This window comes from Phyllostomus hastatus, unplaced genomic scaffold (genome assembly GCF_019186645.2).
Source record: "Phyllostomus hastatus isolate PE091 unplaced genomic scaffold, TTU_PhHast_1.1 phas_scaffold_46, whole genome shotgun sequence".
Classification (NCBI taxonomy): domain Eukaryota; kingdom Metazoa; phylum Chordata; class Mammalia; order Chiroptera; family Phyllostomidae; genus Phyllostomus; species Phyllostomus hastatus.
The window spans coordinates 19,544,309-19,566,402 of NW_025334032.1; the positions used below are offsets into that span (position 1 = coordinate 19,544,309).

At 42.5% G+C, this 22,094-nt stretch overlaps 1 protein-coding gene across 3 annotated transcripts in view; it reads right to left on the reverse strand.

The window, feature by feature from the left end:
* PSD3 (pleckstrin and Sec7 domain containing 3) overlaps window positions 1-22,094 on the reverse strand; it is a 383,494-nt gene that overhangs the window by 19,159 nt on the left and 342,241 nt on the right. For all 3 annotated transcript variants that reach the window (XM_045821887.1, XM_045821888.1, XM_045821889.1), the window contains 3 exons: window positions 16,364-16,521; window positions 13,742-13,886; window positions 3,406-3,549 (listed from right to left, as the gene is read on the reverse strand). In XM_045821887.1, coding sequence (XP_045677843.1) covers window positions 3,406-3,549; window positions 13,742-13,886; window positions 16,364-16,521 — 447 coding nt within the window. The remainder of the gene's footprint in view (window positions 1-3,405; window positions 3,550-13,741; window positions 13,887-16,363; window positions 16,522-22,094) is intronic.

Genomic DNA, 22,094 nt, shown 5'->3' on the forward strand with positions numbered 1-22,094 from the left:
TGTCGGTCCCCACCTGCCCGGGGGTGTCAGGGGAGCTACTAAGCGTTCTCAGAAAACCATGTCAAGTGATGTTATCTTTTACATGTCATAAATAACACAGCCCCACTCCTTCACTCACCGAGCGTGTGCTGAGACGCGTTCTGTGTTCTAGAAGCTGAGGATAAAGCAGTGAACAAAGTTCACAAAAGGGCACGAGCTCCCACGCCCCCTGTTCAGGGAGTGCAGCGGCCTGCTCAGGGACGGTGCTCATAAAGCCAAGTACTTAATGCCACCCGAAGGATCTCACCAGCGAACACCCAGGACAAAGTGTGGTGGCTGAATAACAGCAAAGAGGACCTCCCACAAGATACTCCACTTCAATTCTACATGAGTGAAAAATAATGATGCACTTAAAAAAAAACAATTACTTCTATCAAAACCTTTTCAGATTACATCTATAAAGCGAGGCACCCTTCTGCCTTCCTGGGAGACACAGGTTAACGCAGCATGACGGGCAGTCCCGTGTGCCTGACGTATCGGCACGGGAGTCTGACTTTAATGAGCGGCGGGAGAGTCCTGGAATGCACTCTTCAGGCTCACGGAGGCAAGAATTCAATGAAAGAATGACTTGTCCCCACAGAGCTTGCTGGGCCACCTTGGGCTTTTATTCTCTTTTGAATAACAGGAGGAAGTGCTTGTAGCAGTGGCAACCTTTCCCTGGTCTGCCCTCTCCCCACCGCCTGGGGACAGGCCCTCAGCCTTGGAGTCAAGGGCACAAAGCAAGGTGTTGAGGGCTGGAAGCCAGGGACTGAGGTGTTGGGAGATTTAATTAGCACGTGTGAAACTGAAAGGGCCTGGAGCCCAAAGCCATTCTGGAAGTGTGAAGAATTATGATTGCTTTTTGAGAACTCCCATTTCCCAGGAATGGACAAGCCTAGGGAAAGGTGAGCTGCCTAGTTTTTTTTGTTTTTAATTTGTTCAAGCCTTTTGTTGGTAAGTCTTCTAGTGTTCGTGCTAATAAACTTCTGCATTTACCAAGAGAATGGTTTATCTTCATCTGCCCAGATCAAGGCCTTGCCTGACCATGGAGAAAAGTACTACATAGATCTGCAGTGGATCTAATGCCACATTTTATAACAGACATTTTATAACTCAGAAAGAGATTTTTACAGCTTCTATAAAATCTGGTTCAATTCACCAAACAAGCAAAGAGCAAGATTAGAAATGAACTTGAGGTGCCTGCACTCCAAAAGTGCGCAGGCTTAGGCCAGGGAGGTGATATGGAATCCAGTATAAATACAAAGTGAAATAATCTGAGCATAAAGCAACTGTGGATGGACCATTATAGAGCAAACCCAGCCAGTGAGTGCAGAGCTTTTCACAGGAGGGATTTAGGCTGCATCTTGGAAGATAAAGAGATATTCAGAAATTAAGGTGAGGGGAAGAACATTTAGGGAAGAAGAAGGCAGGTAAATAGGCATAAAGGTGTGTTTGGAGCGAGCAGGCAGAAATGCGACTAACACACGTGGAGGCTGCTGCGGGAAGACCCCGCTGTGGAAGGAGGAGAGGAGCCCGAATCCCCTCAGACTAGGGACCGGGGCTAGGAAATGGACAAAGCGCTGGTGAGGATGCGGAAAGAAGGGAGCCCTCGTGTCCTGTTGGAAAGACTGTAAATTGGTGCAGACACCGTGGCAGACAGCATGGAGATTCCTCAAAAAATTAAAAATAGAATTTCCATATGATCCAGCAATCCCCTCCTGAGTATTTATCTGAAGAAATGGAAAACACTAATTCAGAAAGATATATTTACAGCATTATTTACAATAGCCAAGAAATGAAAGTAACCCACATGTCCATCAATAGACGAGGGGCTAAAGAAGATGTGGTACATACATACAATGGAATATTACTACTCAGCCATAAAAAAATGAAATCTTGCCACTTGTGACAACATGGATGAACCCAAGGGGCATTATGCTAAGTGATATAAGTCAGAGAAAGACAAATACTGCATGACTGCACTTACATGTGGAATCTAAAAAGCGAAGTAAATAAGCAAACAAAATAAACTCATGGATACAGAAAACAGACTGCTGGGAGGGAGTCTGGGGGACAGGTGGAAAAGGTGAAGGGTTAGGAAATGTAAGTTGCCAGTTATAAAAACAGTCCCAGGGATGCACAGCACAGCACAGGGAACACTGTCAGTAATAACACACACAGTTGTTGTTATTACACCAACAACTGTGTATGGTGTCAGGTGGGCACTAGACTTACTGGGGGTGGTCACTTCACAAGTTACGTAAATGACCACTAATATAATGCTGTATGTCTACTATAACTGAAAAGTAAATTACAAACAAAGAGGACTGAGACTTTCCTGAGAAGGCAAATTCTGCGGGGAGGTGTAGGGGAAAATCAAGGGCAGCGGTGGAGCAGAGGAGTGCTGTAGTTTGGGTTGAGCCTTAAGGGGAGAAACCGATCTGAAGTACGTAGGGTGAACTGAAGGGAGACAGTTCAGACCCACTGCCAGGTTCAGGGGGAAGATGAACTGCCAGCGTCTGAGCCGAAGACGTGTAAAAGCAACAGTGGGGAAAGAAGTGATGGCTGAGGCCGTGCCGGCCCTGGCTCCAGATTCAACCTTGGGGGACTGCAAGGGCCAGGATGATTCCAAGTTTCGAGCCTGAGGAGGAAACAGGGTGATAAGGTGGATCCGGGAGATGAACGATGGGAAGTGAAGCGAACTAGGGCTACAATGAAAAGGAAGAGCTGAAGATGGATTCAGCACACCCCAGGGGAAAAAAGTGGAATGCTGAGAAGCGGCACCTGAGGGGGGAAGAGCCAGAGGGCCGAGCCTGCACTACCTGCATGGACGCTGTTTAAGTTGGGGGGAAATTCAACCAAAGGCAACCCTCACTACCACACAGATTGCTTTCAGTTTGTGTTTAAATTTTCCACCCTTCCAGAGTTCATGCATCCTCCCCAATCTTTTTAATAGCCGGACTTGCTACAGTGTATGGATGTGTCACAATTTATCAGTGTCCTTCTGGAGGGCACTAAGTGGTAAGAGGAGGAATGCATCGGTGCTGCCGACAGGAGAGAGAGATGCTTTGCATCATGTACCGGTGCCAGCAGCTGCCCGCCCTGGCGTGTCCATCTCTTGTTGGTGTGCTTCCTCACACTGGCCATTCTGACCAGGCGGACTGTGTGCTTTGAAGCACATAAACTAACAGCTATCTCTGATGTTAGTCTGATGCTCAAATGGGATCGTACATGTGAGGGGCTACTGTGACCTAGACCAGGCCTGGAGCTCCCAAGTTAGAGCCAGGGGCAAGGCACACTTCCTGCAGTTCCAGTAACTGCAATCGCCTCATGGAAAAATCATAAAATAACTCAGTATAGGCTTTTATTACACTTAGTCCAGCATACCTCAAACTCCAGGTAGTGATCTTTCAGTTTGTACTCATCTATCTCCTTGGCCTTCACTTTTTTGTCCGGGGGATATGAGCGGTGCTCAGCCAGCTCCGTGGTAATCTGCTTCAGCTTGCTTTCGTGAGATTTCAGCTGTTCCTCCTGCAGGAAATATTAAGGCATTTAATGTCCGAACATAAGTCAATAAAAATCCCTTACGATGAATGACTTTAATTCACTGGAATAGTCCAGTGTGGCTCGGCTGCCCCATCCTGCCAGCTTTCCCAAGCCTGGTTGTAGGAACCTCGGCAAAACGGCAGCCGAGGCCAGCCTCCCTCCCCAGGCCCCGGCACACAGCCCGCTGCTTTCAGAGCCCTTTATCCGGTGTGACTGCCACCGAGTTGACACAAATTCTCCTACGATACCCAACAGGCGAGGAACCCGCTGGGCAGTTGACACCTGTCCTGAGTGCCACCCAATTTGGCTTCTCCATTTCACGGCCACTCAGCAATGCTGCTGGTTTTCCCATCTGTCACAGTGACTGAAGAGCCTGTCTGCATGTTTTTTTTTTCTTTTTGAAATAAGCAATGCCACTAAAAAGTAATTCTCTGAAAGCTGTCAGATAATATCCTAAACAACATAGCAATCTATGTTCTTTCCTTCCAAAGTAGTGCAGGTTCTGACTTCCTTCATCTTTATTGACCCACAGCAGCTACTCAGTTAAAATGCACCTGCAGAGAGACTGCCGCCTGGATGGGGTTGTCACGGCATCCCGCACCAACGTGGCACGGCTGTCCCTGTGTCACAGAACTGCATTCCAGGGGGCACTTATGTCACCTTGGCAATAAGCTACCTGACAGGAGACACTATCAAACCCTCTGGCAGCATTTTAAGAAATGAAACAAAAAGATTGGAATTCTTTTGCATTACTAAAATTCCATACCTATTTTGCCTACTATTCCACTTTCACATGTGATTATCCAAATCCTTGTTGGGTATAATTTCACATGTACAATAAGAAGTGGACACAAATTAAAGGGAACTGATTAAACTAGGTGATCAATACATTTTGTATAATATGTAATTTCAACATATAAACATTTTATTTAAGGTGAGTGAAATAATATGACCCACAGGGAGATTGCCCACCAGGCCCCAGTCCTGCTGGCACCTTGATCTGGGACTTCTAGTCTCCAGAACTGTGACAAAAAAACCTGTCACTTAAGGCACCCAGTCTGTGGTACACTGTTCTGACAGCCAGGGCTGCCTAAGAAGAATGTATTAACAGCTATCTTCATTCAAAGTGATATTCCTTTGTATGTTTACTGCAATGTGTAAATTATTTAATAGAATTTTTGGCAAAAGATATTTGGTGACTAGATCATTTTGAAAAATAAAAGTTATTTTCTCTGTTTAATAAAATGTTTCAAGTATATTAAAAAGTCATACTGAATCATACCTGCAAACGACTAATGTATCTAGCACCCAGTTGAACAAATAAAACATAAAAATAAGCTGAAACTCCCTGTATATCTACTGTTCTTATTCCTTTTTTATGCTACTCCTCTACCAAAGAAAGAATAGTATGTTCTATAGGTTTTTATACTTAATAAGCTTCTTTTTGTAACTTGTTTTATCATTCAACATGTTTTTAAAATTTGTTTACATATAAGCTCTAGTTCCTTCCTTCTGACCACTGTGTAGTATTCCACTGCAGGACACACTACAATTTCGTTGAGGGATGTTTAGGTTGTTTCCAGGTTTCTTTGCTTTACTGTGAGTGATACTGCATTGAACATGTTGCCTAAGGCACACAGGCAGGAATTTTCCTGCAGTACTATCACCACAAGGCGGAATTTCTGGATTTCAGAATATGCGCACCCTTAACATGACTCTAAACTGTGCCCCCGTCTGCAATTCCGCAGTGGGCTGGAAAGTTCCAACTGAGCTACATTCTTGCCAACATCGTATATCACACCTGCAAGTTTTTACTAATTTCATGGGTATGAACTAATTACCCACTATAACCCCAATTCACACTTTCTCGATTACGGGGAGGGAGAACATGTTCTCACGTTTACTGGGTTTCCTCTTCTGTAAACTGGCTGCTAAACACTGGGCCTATTTTTCCACTGTAAAGTCTATTGACTTACAGTTCATTTTAAGAAAATGAGTTTTCTTTTTTGGTTAATAAAATGATTCAAATCCAAATACTAGCTTCTTTTCAAATAAGATTTTATATAATTTGGTAAAAGAATTTACAAAATTCTCTGTATTTCTAGATTTTGCCTCTGTGTAAATATTCCAATATTCACCTTGAGTATTCCTATCTCTTTCTTGTTGAATAAATCCCAATTTATACTCATTTTAATGAGGAATTTATGCCAGGATGGTCCTATGCAAAGCATACTGTATTTGTCACTTTCCTACCAAAACCAAAGTTTACTAGGATTTATTCATTACTATTAAGCTATGGTTTATACACATGACTAGTTCTACAGCAGCATAAAGGGTTAGTCATTTGGGCAATATTTTTATGAAGAAACTAGCTGAAGAAACGTTGAAATTTAATGTGTAGTGCTTAACTCCTACTACACTCCCATCATGAAACAAGATTCAGGAAATAATCTCAAAATAAAAGGATTTTAAAATCACTTTCCTAATCTGTCCATTTTGACCCGTGATAGAAAAATACCAGGTGGCTCTTAAGGGCCTCGATTGGTAGACCATGCAAATTATACCGATGCTAAGGTCCCTGGTGAAGGAGGCACGCAGACTTTCCTGGCCAAAACCAATGGGGAACTCGGAGGAGAGGAGGAGAGACGTGGCCCCGCAGGAGTGGTAGTTCCCAGGCTCAGGACAACTGAATGTGTAATAGGCAAGGGCGGGCCCTGCCGGGTTCCTCCCTTTGGTCTTTGCTCCCACAATGCACTGGGGGAGCAGCTACACTGTTCTTAGGAGCCAATACGAACAAATGGGATTTCAGAGAAGGCAAAGAAACAGAAAACACAGCTGAGAGTTTAAAGAAAGGGGACAGGAAATGGTATGTACTCCTGGAAACTTTTAAGTTAGGAAGTGGTAACTTAAGGAGTGGCATTAAAATCATAGATGCAAGAAAAATCACTGTGGTTGTATGTCAGTACATGTAACTGGTAAAACCTTTCATAATATATGCAGTGAAATTTTATGTAAACAGCAAAGATCAGATGATATCACCTACGATTTATTTTTTCCCCTACTTATACAGTCCTTTGATGAAAATCTCCTATTTTGTTTTAAAACACTGAACTCTAATTCCATTCCCATGAAGAAAGGGCTTCTGACTGATGAGGCAACGGGGCCAGGCAAGTGGAGGTTCAAAGTCTCGAAGTGACTCAAGGTTGGGCCTTTATTCTGCTGCTCGGACCAGTGGCCCAGCCACCCCTAGTGAGGGTCAGAAATCAGCTCTTTCGCCTTTTACACCAAGCTTAAGGCTTACTTATCACCTCTCATGGAAAAAAGTTTGAAAGAACAGATATGGAAATAAGAGGGGATGACAATACGAAGACTGCAGCTGCAAGGGGAAAGGAGCAGGGATAGCGAGGACTGGAGAGAGACAGCAGAATGCTCCGTGGGGGGCGGAGAAAGAAAAGCCACCCACCAGCAACCCTCACTGAACACCTACTGTGCGACAGGCACTGTGCTGGGAGCTAGAGAAGCCCTGGCCCCTGCCATCACGCTCCCCACCCCGTCCCAGCTGCGGAGTACAGAATCCTTGGAACTCTGAAGTGGAAGAGAACCTGGCTATCGTCCCTTCTCACCTCTTACAGGTGATGGAGATCCAGAGGGCTCTGGCTCAAGGCCACAGGTAAGGACAGTGGGCAGCACCCCCTTCTCCCAACCCATGGTCATGAACGTGCCTTGGAACAACCTTCTTAAATCCAAAGGGCTGCTGGAAACAAGCTTCAAAACGTTCCATTGCCTCATGTTTCGAGGCTGACCTCAGCTCTCAGAGCTTGGTCAACTCCGTCGGTGCTGATGCGCCCTCTCCTGTGGCTCTCGAACACGCAGTGGGTGCCCCGGCCCTTCTTGGAACCCCACTCCCGACCGCACACTCTTCCTCTCCTGCACGCAAACTTCTGTACCACATGCTTATTACAAGACGGCCTCTGACTCCTGTGTGACTTTATCTCCTCTAATGGTCACAAGCTCTTTAAAGGCTGAAAACGGTTCTTTTCAAGTCCCTCTCTCAAATCCTCTGGAGTCTAGTCACTGTTGGGCAGAGGCCATCGTCTGTAGCATAGTTTTTGGCTTCCAGGTATCACCTGCCTAACATAAATTAACACACACCTTAAGCACTAATGAGCTGACAGTCAAGACCATTGCCTTAGCTGTTTTATAATGCACGCACAGTTTATACCCGATACAGAGGTCCCTCAGGAAACAGGGCTGAGTAAATGAATTTTTTAAAAAGGGAAGCAGGTAAAGATGGGAGGGTTCCCACTGTTTCCTTTGTGCTGTTTTAAAGTAGGCAGATGACTCAGAAGGTAATGACATTTCTAGGAATCTGGGAGGCAGTTTATAAGTCAAATTGCTAAGCACTGCAACCTTATCAAAGCCAAGCGGTATGGAACTTACAATGAAGAACATCTGACCTGAGTCAGTGTGAGGGGGCTACTGCCGAAAGCACCACGAGAAAGATTCTGTCCCATCATTTCATGTTTAAACCAGTTTTAAAGACCTTAAACAGTGTTTAGTGAGCTTGAGCATAACATCAATGTGATTTAATTAACTGTTTCATTAAGTATTTAATGCATGTTAAATACAGACCTCTAAGACAAGGATATAACACGTATCTATTTTGGAGAAGTGTAATCACGATCTAAGGCCATGGCAGAGTTTGGGCTGCATCTTATTGGCAAACGTGAGCCAGTTAAGGTTAAGTGACATAGTATGAAACATAGTTTAGCCAGAACCAGGGAGGGACTGGAGCAGAGCAAGGCTGGAGGAAGGCAGTCGGGTAGTCACAGGGACAGTCTGCCAGAGTTTTCCAAAGTGGGGTGTGTGCGCCCTTGACAAGATGATCCGTGGGGAGAATTTGTAAAATCGGCATTGAGATATAATTCACATTCCATTCAGTTCACCCATTTACAGTGTACAATTTACTTTTTTTTTTACTATATTCACAGGGTTGTTCGACCATCACCTCAACTCAGTTTTATGGCATTTTAGTTCCCCTAAAGAAACACCCTGGGAATGGAATCTCACAGTATGTTCCTTTTGTGTCTGGCTTCTTTCACGTAGCATAATGTTTTCAAGGTTCATCCATATTATAGGACGTATCACATTTCATCATCCAATTATCCGCTGATAGGCACTTCCACCTTCGGCTGTTACGAACGATGCTGCTGTGAACGTCTGTGGACAGTTTTGTGTGGGTGTCGTTTTCATCCTCTCCATATCTAAGTAGGAGTGAAATTGCTCGGTCGCATGTTAACTCTATACTGAATCATTTAATGAGCCACCAAACTGTTTTCCAAGTAGCTGTGTCATTTTTACATTCCAAACAGAGTTCTAACTGCACATTCACACCAACACATTCTCCCTTTCAGATAAAAAGATTTTAAAAAATTATGGCCATCCTAATGCGTGTAAAGTGGGATCTCACGGCTTGGTTCACACTTTTTCAGGGTGTGCAGCACATTCTACACAGAGAACACATGCATGGAAGGACACCTGCTCAAATATTTGGTACTGATCAACTGAGTGACTAAAGCAGTCAGGAGACCAGTGACCTAGGTAAAGGATGACAAAATCTGAATTAAGGGATGTGCGCAGGATGCGCGAGATGTTTAGGAAGTGACAAGACCTGTGACTGAAGGGATACAGCTGGCTGGGCAGGGAAGGGAGCAGTGCTGGCTGGTGAGGGACACACTGCGAGAATGACCTCCCCCTCTGAAATCCCACCAGATGTCCGCCTGTTCGAGGGGGTCACCGGGAGGATGTGACCACAGGTTGGCCCTCGAGCTCTGTGGGCAACCGGAGGCTCTCATCCTCTGCCCTGACCTTTGCACGTGCACTCAGCTTGTCTTCCACACACTGGAAACCGCTCCGAGGACTCGGTCTGGGGGAGCCAGGCGTTGTCGAGGCCACATGCCTGGTGTGCGTGACTGGACCCCGTTCAGGCCTCTGTGTGAACTATTAAGGTTCTGGCGGGTGGGCGCAGAGACCTGCTGACCGAAGTCTTGTGCGCACTGGAGTTCGAAGACGACTGCTGTGAGGGGCAGGAAGGGGGGTCCTGAACAGACTCTGAATGGGCCGACCACGACATCTGGCCTGAAGTGCTCCACCAGAAGGAGAAACAGCACTTAACATTTCAAACTAGGCTCTCCGCCCCCCGTAGAAGAAAACTGCTCTGGCAACACTGCCTTGAAAAACAACTAAGGAAGGCGACTCCTCCTACACAGCAGAGTTGTTCAGAAAGAGCCACGCCATGCTGACAATGATCAGTTTTAACAGTGAAGGCTAAAGTGTTTTGGATAGGAGACAAGAATCAATTAAAGACGAGCTTGCAAATGACAGGGTGATGAACAGTGTGTCTTTAAAAGCACCAAACAATCTTAATTGAATGTTTAGTTTTTTCCTAACACTGTTTAATTTTTTTCCTGGCAGGGTACTCGCAATGCTATGCATGTAGTTTGTAAATGGAAATTATCCCAGTGGTTCTGGCATTTAGGGGAATCTTAGCCAGGCTGTGGGCGTGTGGGGAAAAAGGCAGCAGCTGGGTGAAAGCAGGGGCTCTCCATGATGGAGGAGGGGGTGGGGAAAGAGATACTTTGACCCCACAGGGTCTTTGGCAAGGTCTGAAGACATTTTTGGTCATCACTGGGGGGATGATACTGGCATCCGGTGGGTGCAGGCTGAGGTTATTGCTAAACATCCTATAATTCATCCTGCACCAAAGAACTCTCCAGGCCAAAATTCTGGGCTAGTGCTGAGGTCAGGGATGCCTGGGCTGCGGGATGAGGACCAGTCTCCAAGGCACCGAAGCACTCCTGGGCATCTAGGCACCTGCTGGGACCCATGGACGGTGCACCGCGACTCCAGCAGAGACAGCTGCAGGAAGCAGAGGGAGCCCCCGATACCTGCCCTAGGCTGTGTGCAACCTACTCTTCTTCCCCACTTTCCAACCTGTTCTTTATCACATGCTTGTGTTCACTTACTTGTTTCTAAACTGTCCTTTCACTTTCAAAGATAAAACTTTTTTTTTCATTTTTAGTAAATAAACATGATGACCTGGGCAAAAACGAAACAAAGCAGAGCTAGTGGTAGAACCTTAAAAATGTTCTAGAATGATCTCCTTGCTTTCTAGATGGAAAACTGAGGCCCATCAAGACTTGCTGACTTACTACTGGCAGGGAAGGAAATCATCTTATTATTTCACAAAGAAATTAAATTCCTGAAAGGACTTATTTATCTTGCCTTATGTGACACAGGAGGATACTTCTTTCTGGTTATTGCTTTCTTACTTACACTCTGGAGTTCATTGTTTTGATCACATTACATATGCATTTTTTGCACTTCTCTGGATTTATGCTCAAAATAAGGAAATATATAAAATTTTTATGCAACCTATTTCTAGTTCTAATATAACATGTACTTAAATCAGAGATTCTGCCTTGATAAAGGTGCTTGCTTGCCTGGTCTCATGGTAGAAATACACAAGTAGATGAACACACTCATTTTCATGTACAAGTGACATAGTAATACAGCCCACACACAAACAGGACAACAGTAAATAGAAATGTAGATTCTACAGTGAGGCAAGCGCAAGGAAAAACTCACATAGCTCTATGCTTATTAATGTTCCTCTTAATGTCAGCTTCCCTTTCCCCCTGAATCTTTCATGGGAGTAACTATGAGAAAGACCAATCTGTTAAAAAATAACAACTGGGAAATCCCTAATGAAAGGAATAGAACAAAACCCAACTTCCGAAGGTATGTTTTTCCTCCACTTACCTTATGTAACATGCTTTACTATTTATGTTAAACACCCAAAATAAAGTGGGGAACCAGCTGCATTTGCTTCGAGCATTGCTATTTCAGTTAGGTAGATGGAGAATTCTGCCAACATACTCTCTGGTCATCAATCTGAGGTAAAGCCTTCCTTTTTTCCTAAAGTGAAAATTAAATGCCATTCTGCCTTGTAAAGTGAGCTGGCTTGGTCCTTTTTATTTTTACCAGCTTTCTTGGTTGGCCATGAACTACATACATAACACTAGCAATGGCTTACATGGTAAGCATCCAATTCATATTAATAATTTTGAATTTACAAAAACTGAAGACTCTTTCCTGAAACCATGTCTCCCCTCTTCTTCCTACCAGCGTGTTTTTTAAAAATAAACTTATGGCGAGACTTATGCGCATGCCCCTCACCCATGTCCTCACTGCCTGTAACTCCCCCTCAGAGACGACCAGCGTGGCTTCTCCCCCATTAGTTCATTCCTGCTCTCACCGAGGGGCCCGATGATCTGCCTGCCACTTCTCAGGAGACAGTTTTGGTCCTAATTTTCCATGAGTTTTCTACCTTTTCTTGGCATAACATCCTCCCTGTTTTTTTCTCAACTAACTTAAGAAAATTGTCAAGTGTCTGTTGGGATCTGCTTCTAAGCATCAGGCACTACAACATTTGGAGTTAGAAAATGGAAAAGGACCCAGGGGAGAAGCAACAGGTGGGAAAGCAGGAGACAATGAGGTCCCAAAGGCCAGGCCAGACACCACAGTCCCCAGCTGCTCAAGCCCAGATGACAGCCCTCGTTCCTCCCCTTCAGCAAGCCACCGGGATGACCCGTTCCAGACCCCCGAGATCTCTCAGACACTTCCACTTCAATGCATCTCTTCCACAACTTAGTTACCTGTCTTCTGCATCATTGACAATAACTTCAAAATTAGCCTTTCTGCTTCTAGTAATTTCCTTCTCTAATACTTTCTTCCTATTCTAACAAGAATGATTTTTAGAGCACAAATTTAATCATGTTGCTTTGCTGCTTTCCCATTATTATTCTAAGGATGCTGGGTAATTAGTGAAGCATCTGAATCTCATACACGACAAAGACCTTTCATCGTTTGGCCTTTGTGCACCTCTAGAGGCACATCTCTTGCCTCTTCTCAACACTGCGCTCAAATCACATTTGGTAACTTTTGTGCGGTTCATGCATCCAGGGGCTTTCTCCTCTGGGCCTTTTTGGTCCTCTCTTTTCTCCGTCCCCACCCCAACACCTAACCACTGCTCAGCCTTTAAGCTGCACAATAGCTGCCACGCTGCCTCCTTCCCCTCCAAGGCCAGGAGAGATGCCCCTTTCATGCATCCCCACAGCACACTGGACTCATCCTTCCCGTGCCTCTAACCCAGCTGTGTTGCTGCAATTACTTCCTCACCGGTATTTGCCACTCTAACGTCAGCATCTGGGCTTCACTGGCCTTTCTATCTCCAGACTAAAATAGTCTCTCAAGTACAAGAGGCACATAATACATATTTATTAAACAAATGTATCATTGATAATTATGATACCAAATTTGTAGAGGAGCCAGTAAATATCAAGACCTGGTTGATGAGAGCCACGTGAAACTATTTCCATGACTGCACCAATAAGAAATTCACAGTAGACATCAAAGTAGCTTTCAAAGGACCTAACTAGTCGATAGCGATAGGGTGTTGCTGACAGGTTTCAAGTCGGCAAACCTGGATTCAGTCAGGTTTGAAGCAGGAGAGGGACACGACGAAACATGATCTGCAGAGAGAGCGATCTGACAACAGGAGAGAAGCCTGTAGGAATGTACTCAGGAGGAAGTCCTGGCACCTTGTCTTGATTAAGCTGGAAACACCCATGCGGTGCACTTAGCTCGCCCTGAGGGGTGCGGGAGGCTCTGCCCCATTCAACCATGAGTAGTGGATCCCTGGGAATATGTTTGTACACTTGGCATCAAATACAGCCTTGGATATGGAATAATCTCAATTTAAAAAATAAAAACAAAACAGAAAGAATATATAAAAAGCTTGTTTCCAAGCTAGGACATCTAATGTTAGCTAATTTGTTAAAAAAAAATATGAGCTGTTAGTACAAACAAAAATAAAAATAAATACCAGGCCTGTATGACTGACTGAGTAGTAAGCTCATATAAATTTTAGAAACTAATTCAAAGTATGTGTCCTCCTAACCTTGACTCAATGGTATCAGCTTCCTGCATGAAGTGTAAGGCCCAGTTTATTTCCTTTTGGCCCATTTAAACAACATGCCCTTCCAGGGCAAGGTCTCACTCCTGAATCTTCAAATACAAATATTTCCGAGGTCAAAGCACTGTCAGAATGCCTCACCTGAGAGAGTTTTGTTGTAGTGGCAGGCAGAAGTGGGCGACTGAACTTCTTCTGAGACCCGATGGCTGCTGGGAACGGCGGTGCAGAAAACACAGCTGCCACGCAGTTGATCTTGCTTATCCACCCCTGCATCTCCTCCGGACTCCTAGGGAAACAACGTGCCGACGTCAGGGCGTGTCCGTATCTAAGGCCACCACACCTTGCCCCTTCCTCACTGCTGACTTCAAATGGCACTAAAGTCATTTATTCAGGCTGGGAGTATCCCTTAGGGACACAGAGGGAAGAAAAAAGTGAAATCACTTGATAATAAATATTAAACTCTGCCTTCTGTTTGATACTAGGCTACATAAAAAAATTAAAAACCTAACTCATCTCCTCCAGTCCCATATCTGATTTTAAAATCCAACTGAGGGAAAAACTGACAGAGGGAATGAAAAACAGTACACCCACTTTGGAAAGCAGTTTTGAGTTTATTAAAAAGATGTCTACAAATTACCATACAACCCAGCAATTTGACTCCTAGGTACACAACCAAGAGAAATAAAAACATAGGCACAAAAAGATTTGTGTGTGAATGTTCACAGCAGCATTCTTTGTAAGAGACGTAGGAAAAACAAAACAATCCAAAGGGCCATCAACTAGTGAATGAATGAACCAAACGTGGTGCATCCACACACCCGACCACCACTCAGCGACACGGGAATGATGTGCAGCAACACGGGTGGGCCCCTACGCTTCACGCTCATGGAAGAAGCCAGACACAAAAGACCACATGCTCTACGACTGCATCAACATGAAATGTCCAGAAAAGGCAATAGAGGGAGACAGACAGGAGGTTAGTGTCTGGGGATGGGGTGGAAAATGGGGAGTGAAGGCAAAATGGGTACCGGGGGACCTCTCTGGGGTGACGGAAGTGCTCCAAAACTGAACTGTTGTGAAGGCTGCACAGTTCTGGAGATTTGTTAAAAATCACTTAAATGAACACTTAAAACAGGTGAAATTAAATGGTATATAAAGTATGTGTGTATGTACATATACATACATACATACGATGTAAAAAATCTACCTGAGAGGATGTAGAAATCATCTGATGTCATTATCACACTCTAACTTATATGTCACATACTCAGAGGGTCTAGAACTGACAGCAGTTAATGAACAGTTGTGAATTCATGAGTGGTGGAAATACTTGTGAACCAGAATAAATCATCTACCATGCATATAATCAATAAACAGAAGCTGGACAAAATGTCAGCCAATCTAAAATCATTTCCTGTGCCGACTTCTCAGAGAGAAACCACACTAACCTGAGACCACATGAGTATCATGTCCTCGTTGCACTGTGCCTCTCTAATCTGATTTTTGCTGGCTCTGTTCTTTCAATTGACTGATTTCAGCATCAGTTCTATCTGAACTAATTAGATCTCCTTAGTTATTACATCCAGAATTTTAGATTGAAAATAAAATAATGTTGGGGAATAGAATAATTTGAAGGACTTTCTTACTAATAGCTTTAATTATACATCTGGCTCTGGTTTCCTTCGTGGTGGTAAAACTGTCTTATTCCCACACTACACAAATCCCACGTAGCTCATATTTCCTTACGACTTCCTCCTCTCTGGATGTCCATACTTTTATACCTTTGCAAGTTCAGCATCCACAACTCATCAGAGTACCTATTCTTCTTCTTATTTCTTTTTTGGATCTTACATTGTTTTGGTCAACAAGCATGGAGATACTTGTGTTCACTATTTTGACAGCCAATTTTAACCCCAGTGCCAAATGCGGTCCATTGATAGTACTGGACTGAGAGTGACTCCGAAGTCAAGTCCAGGATGTGCACGGTATGCTGTGAATAGGTAACACTGTCCACCACGAACACTGATGCTATGCATGGTCCTGTGAAAAATTCCTGTTCTAGAGGCTCAGTTCTGAAAACCTAATTTCCTACTTCACAAATCCAGAATTCTCCATGTGGAATGTTCTACCTCTAGTCCAACAGCTGTCGTGGACCCCTTATTAAAAGTGCACTCCATCCTATTTCCTTATCCACAATATGACTTTATCTTTTCCTCCTAGTTTAATCACAAGTTAGAACTCAGAAGGAGAGAAGAGAGAGAGAATGAATGGAAATCTGCACTTACAATTGAAGAGGTTCAATGTGCCAGGCACTATGTGAGCTCCTTTCTATACTTGATCTTATTCAGTTCTTACAAAAACCCTATGAGATTCACATGATTATCTACACTCGTGACAAACTGAGGTTCCAAGAGGTTAAATTACATGTTAGAACAAAGAGCTAGGAAATGGGGATTTGAACCCAGGTTTATTTCACTCGTCGTGTGTAAAGCCCTTATATTTTACCCATGAGGATATGAAGTTCCAGAGATGGTAAATGGCTGAGCAAAAGTCACAGGGCTCCTTTGCAGAAATAAGAACTTGGACCCAGGGTTTCTGCTTCTCATTCTAGTTTTCTTAGGCAGCTAGCTGTCCCCCTAATATAACCAATGACTTTGACTCCAACTCAAAACATTTCCTCTGCAGACCCTGCTTCTCTCTCTCGGAACACGGTGATGCTCTGCAACCTAAAAAACAAGAAGAAACGAAACCCACGAAACATACTGGGCTTGAAAAAGCAAGACCCTCCAGTCGGCGGTTTTCAGTTTGAGCACGTTCGGCTTCTTCTCGTAGTCCGTGGCCTTGGACGCCAGTGCGTGGTGCACGCTCACTGCGTTCTTCAAATCCTCTTCAGACAGTGACTTCTCTGGCTTATATTCATCCTGTAGGTGGACACAAAAGAAACGAAGACAAGATCGTGTTCAGATTTCACCTCTTGATTAAACATAAACATACAAGGAAAAGTTTTAGAATGTTCACGATGGCATGTGAAAAACGTGAAATGGAGGGCCAGTGAAGACAACCCTTTGCTACCTCACAAAGGTCATGAAACTTCCTGCTGCTTGGAAAGAACGCTCGGAATGAGCAAGTACACTTTACTTAAGGGGCACTTTGGAAAAAGTCGATCTATCATAATGAAGGCAAATAGCTAAAGTAGGCCAAAGATGAAATACCTGTCACTGAGGTTTCGCAGTGGTTTGAAATGAAGCTAGGCACAATGGGTGCTGTGGTTTCAGGGATAAATAGACAAACGTAAAAGCTTTCAGATGCCCATTAACAGAATTACACGAAGGGCGAAAACCAGGCCACTGTTTTCTTTGCTCTAAAGACACTACATTGTCCTGCTACTTTCTTTTGAGGCTAACATTATCAAAAGAAAAATGAACCGCAAAATGAAATGATTTCTCCAGCTGTTCTCTGAGAGGACAATCAATTTAATAATCAGGATAAAGCTTAGCTATATTATCATAAATTTGAAAAATGGGTAAGATTACATAAAAAGGAAGGTATCATAGATGTAATTTTATCTTTGGACATGATCTGTATACACAATTCATAGTATTTATAAAGGTTATTTTATATGACACCCTCTAAACATACCTTAAAAAATCCCAACCAGTAGAATAATAAAGATTTAAAACAAATTTGTTTCTACTGTTATTATTACTACTTTTATTATTATTTTAGTCAGTAGTTTTACTGGGTGGGGGTTATTATTATTATTCTATCTAGCAGTTTTCCTGGGTCCATTAGAATAAAAAAGGCCTCTGAACCCATGTAAATGTAGAAAACATTACGAACTGTTTTAAGAGCTGTTTTCTAGTGTTTAAAGTCCTCTCTTTCCCCTGAACATATTTTATCAGGTATGATGCTAAACTTGAACTTCTGTAAAGAGGACATACACGTGCATGCACACACAGAGACACATACCACACACGTGCACACACTTTATTTTCTTTCTTTTTTTAAAGATTTTATTTATTTATTTTTAGAGAGGGAAGGGAGGGAGAAAGAGAGAGAGAGAGAGAGAGAAACATCAATGTGCGGTTGCTGGGGGCCGTGGCCTGCAACCCAGGCATGTGTCCTGACTGGGATTGAACCTGCGATGCTTTGGTTCGCAGCCCACACTCAATCCACTGAGCTATGCCAACCAGGGCTATTTTCTAGTTAGTAGTAAAAGGCTAAGGGAAGACATTGCCTATTACTACAGGATAGTTTTATAAATTTGCAAAAAAACCTGCAATTAGACTCTCCCATACCTCTCCCTCTCCCCCATCCTCTCCACAGGGCAAGCAGCAATTCTAGTGTCCTACTGCCTCCACTTCAAACTGAGTCAGAAACAAGCAGCAGCTGTCCATCCTTAACGAGCACCACCACGACAGCGCTAAGAGACAAAGGTGGGGATGCTCTAAAACTCACAGGAAGCACCAACTGCAATATAAAAAGTGCTTACATTTATTACATTAAATGATGAAATTTCTATTTTAAGATGGCAACAAGTCTATTCTATAAGCCTACAGATAAAGAACTGCTGTTGACAATAACAACTTTCTAGAGACATATGATGAATAAAGGAGAATAAAAAGAAATCTTAAAAAATAAAATATAATGTATTTCCATGTATCTGTTCTTCTGTGATTACCTTTAATGCATACAACTATAATCTACTTATGTTTTGGGGTTTTGTCTTTTCCAAGTGAGATTTTTATTAGTGACTTAGCATTCCACAGATTCACAAACCTCCGTCCAGGGAATAGTTTTAGAGTATGGGTACCTACTAGAGGTAGTGTGACTACGAAACCCCTCCAGCCTTACGATTAAGCTGTAACAGGACCCTGCTGAGCTGGTCCCCACTCAACCACTTGATTCCAGACAGGAATCTGAGGAGAAATGACTTGGGCCGAAACTGTCTTCACAGAATTGGCAGGCCACGTCCACTTCCACCCATGCGGATCTCTGACGCACCTGATCTGTGAGTCTGCACACAGGCCAGCCCAGAAATTTTGAATGCACCATTTTTGATGTTCTAGGTTCATAATTTGGGCTTTTATCTTAATTCCTTCTCATTAGCTTCTTTTCGTTAATTTCTATTGTGGTTTGAACTTAAGATGATCACTTAGTTCTTTTGCTTTTCATATTTCTTCTTTAAAATTTAAGGCTATAATTTTTTTTTCTCTGAGTACAGTTTACATGTAGTTTGAAAATGAAGAGTACGTTTTTATTATTCTCCATTTATGTTGTAGTTTTATCTTTTCTTTGATCTTAGTTATGCTAAAGAATGTGTTTCTCAAATTTAAAGTACCTGAAGTTTTAGTTACATATCATTATGTATTTCTAATTGTACTGGCTTGTGACCAGAAAATGTGGTCTGTAAATCTATTTCATTACCTTGAAATTGTTAAGGTTAATTTGTGAAGGCTTTCTAGCTACATTTTTTATTTTTGTTAATGTTCCACAAACATACAAAATAAGTTTATTCTTTGAGGGATCGTTATATTCAAGTTTATTGATTCGATTCCTCTGTTACATTAATTTTTTCTATTGCTTCAACCTCTTGAGACAAATATTGGTGTATATAAGCTCTTTCTTCTGCTATATCATATTTTATATGCGTTTCTAATAGTTTTAGAAATCCCTTGCATTTCTAATAGTCTTGTTTTACATTTTAGTTGCTATGTTGTTTGTATATTTAGGTTTATGACTGTTATCTCCCTTATAACTATGTGCTAGTTATTATTTTAAAATGTTCTCACTCATTTGGTGCCCAGTTCACAAGATGGAAACTTCAAAGGTTCCTTCCCATCAAGGCTCTCCACTGCCTGTCTACATCAGCAAGTTAAAGCTTTTAGAGTGATTTTGATTCCCTCCTGCCCCGTCCCATTAATCCTAAATTTTGCTGAAATAGTTCAGAATGTTTTATTCTGGAACCTTATTAAAATTATCTTATGAATTTCCTACTGGAAGAAAGCTTATTTTGCAGTTACATTACACATTAGGTTTAATTGTGTCCATGTTCCACTGCTCGCCTACTCTCTCTCTTTTCTCCATCCTGAGGTCTCTGTTGGTTGCATCCCTTCCCACTTGCCGGTCTGCAGGTGCTATTCCACTCTCTCCTACCTTCCAGTTTTCTTATATTTTCTGTTAAGAATCTCATAGGGGTTTCTTTTTATCTTTAGAACGCAGGAATTTTTGCTAGGCAATGCCTTAATATTCTCATCCATCCAGTCTGGAACTAAAAAATTTCCACCCTAACTCCCTCTTATATAGTCATTTCTTGGGCTGCTCACTGCTGCCAGACATAACCCGGTCGTGCAGACAGGTGCCCACACAGATTTGTGGTCTCCAGCTACGGTTGCACCCAGGGCCAACCCACCATGCTTTCGCCATCCACAATAATGTTTCTGTTCCATTCGACCAAGTGCCCACCATTCTCGTCAACCCCCCTAACTTCCCACAACTGTGGTTAAGAACATTGGTGCTTGGAATTAGAACCATCTAGCTTCACATGACTAGTTCTGATGTGATACTTAAGGTTTCTATGGCCTTAGACTGGTTAATTAAGCTCAGTAAGCCTTACTTTCCTTGATTAAGTTGTGATAATGCCTTCCTCATAGAGTTGTAGGATGAAATTAAACAAGATACTGTTTTTCTAAACCCAATGTTTCATAGCATATAGTAAGCACTCAAATGCCAGGTGGTATAATGTTTAGTAACAATTTCTTAGTAGCATATAGCTTGACCTAGTATTTTATAAGGTTAATCTTGTATAAATATCAAACTTTCTGCTCAAGTAACCTATAAACACCTGTATTTTGTGACCACCTTTATCTTTTCTCCTTCTGAAATGGTGAAATCCTGATCAAGGCTAATCCTGGGCTCTCAAATCTACCCCCATCAACCTTTCCTAGGATTTTATTTCATTGGTTATTATATTTCTTCTACATTTTAAATTTTTTTCTACCTAATGGCTTTCCCTCTAAAGCCTATAAATACACTCAAGGTCTCACTTATCTCCGAAACCTGATGGCCCCTCCTGAGCACTGCCTTCCCCTCTAGCTGCCACCGCTCTCTGTGCCTTTGTGCAGGACGAGTTAGTAGTGCACGTCAGCTGTCTTCATCCACTAATTGCCAGTTTACTCTTTAACCCACTGAGACCTGGGGTCCATGTCTGCACTTCACTGAAACTGCTCTGGTAAAGGTCAGCAGGGGCCCCCTAATGACAAAACTCAACAGATTTTTTTAGTTCTCATCTCACAGCACCTGAGTCAACGATATTCTTGAAATTCTTTTTAGCTTGTTGTTACAATAATTTCCAGGTTTCTCTCCTACCTCTCCTGACCATGACTTCGCTATCTCCTCTTTAGCCTATCCTTCAGATGTCAGTTCTGCCATTGGCCTTCGTCCCTTCTCATTCTGCAAGTTCCCCTTGGAATGATGACAACTACTGTCATTAAACTCCTGCACAGGTCCTGAGTCTAACACACGGGCACAGGTGAGGAAGAAAAACACAGCCAAGTGAGAACTGTTAATAATACTGGATGACCTAGACCTTCATACTTGGAGTATAAGCACTCTGCTGATATTTTCATTCAAAATCAAGCTTAAAGGATGATCTTCTCAGACTTCTCCACAAGTGCAAAGCATTTTAAAACGCAACGTTTACTACAGCCCTGAGTAAAAGCTGACTAACTTGTCGACTTGGAAGAACTGTGCCATTGCTTTGGACGCCAAGATACTGAACTGTAAGATACTGACAGCCTACCTGCACTGGAAGGAAAATACTGCAAGGACAGAAAAGGAAGGCAGATGCCATCTAATTAGGATGAAACCAAAGTCCAGGAATTTTAAGTTTAACAAGCTTCTGCTTTTCTGGTTGCCAATGATATCATTTTACCATTAAAAAAGACAAAATACAAACAAAATATATTTGAAATTATGAATTCCCATGTGAAAATGAAACTCCAAATCCGTAAAAAATGAGCAAAACCCAGGGTAGATTGGAAACATCAGGGTTGATAATTGGATGAAAAGAAATGATTTTATCCTACAGAGTTCATTCTTACATCTTTATTTTTCACTGCTTGAAGTAGAAGACTGTTTCAATGATAAAATTGGGAAGGAAGGAATAAGAAATAAATTATTGTAATCAAACCACTTCAAGCCTAAGATTCTTGGCTGTGCAAACTAAATGTGAAACAGAGAGGAAGATGAGTTCAGTCATGAAATTTTCTATAAGAAAAGAAAATACTCCATGATATCTAATTACTAACCATTGTCTCAAACAAATGAAGGGTGAAAATGATACCTAAAACCATGTTACTCCCCTCGATATCCACCTCCGATCTACATTTTAGCTATTATGATTCATTAGGGCATTCCACCATTCTAATAAGCACCAAGAATGTGATTTCACAAAGCTATTTATTTTAAATTCATTTAGAGCACGAAATAAAAA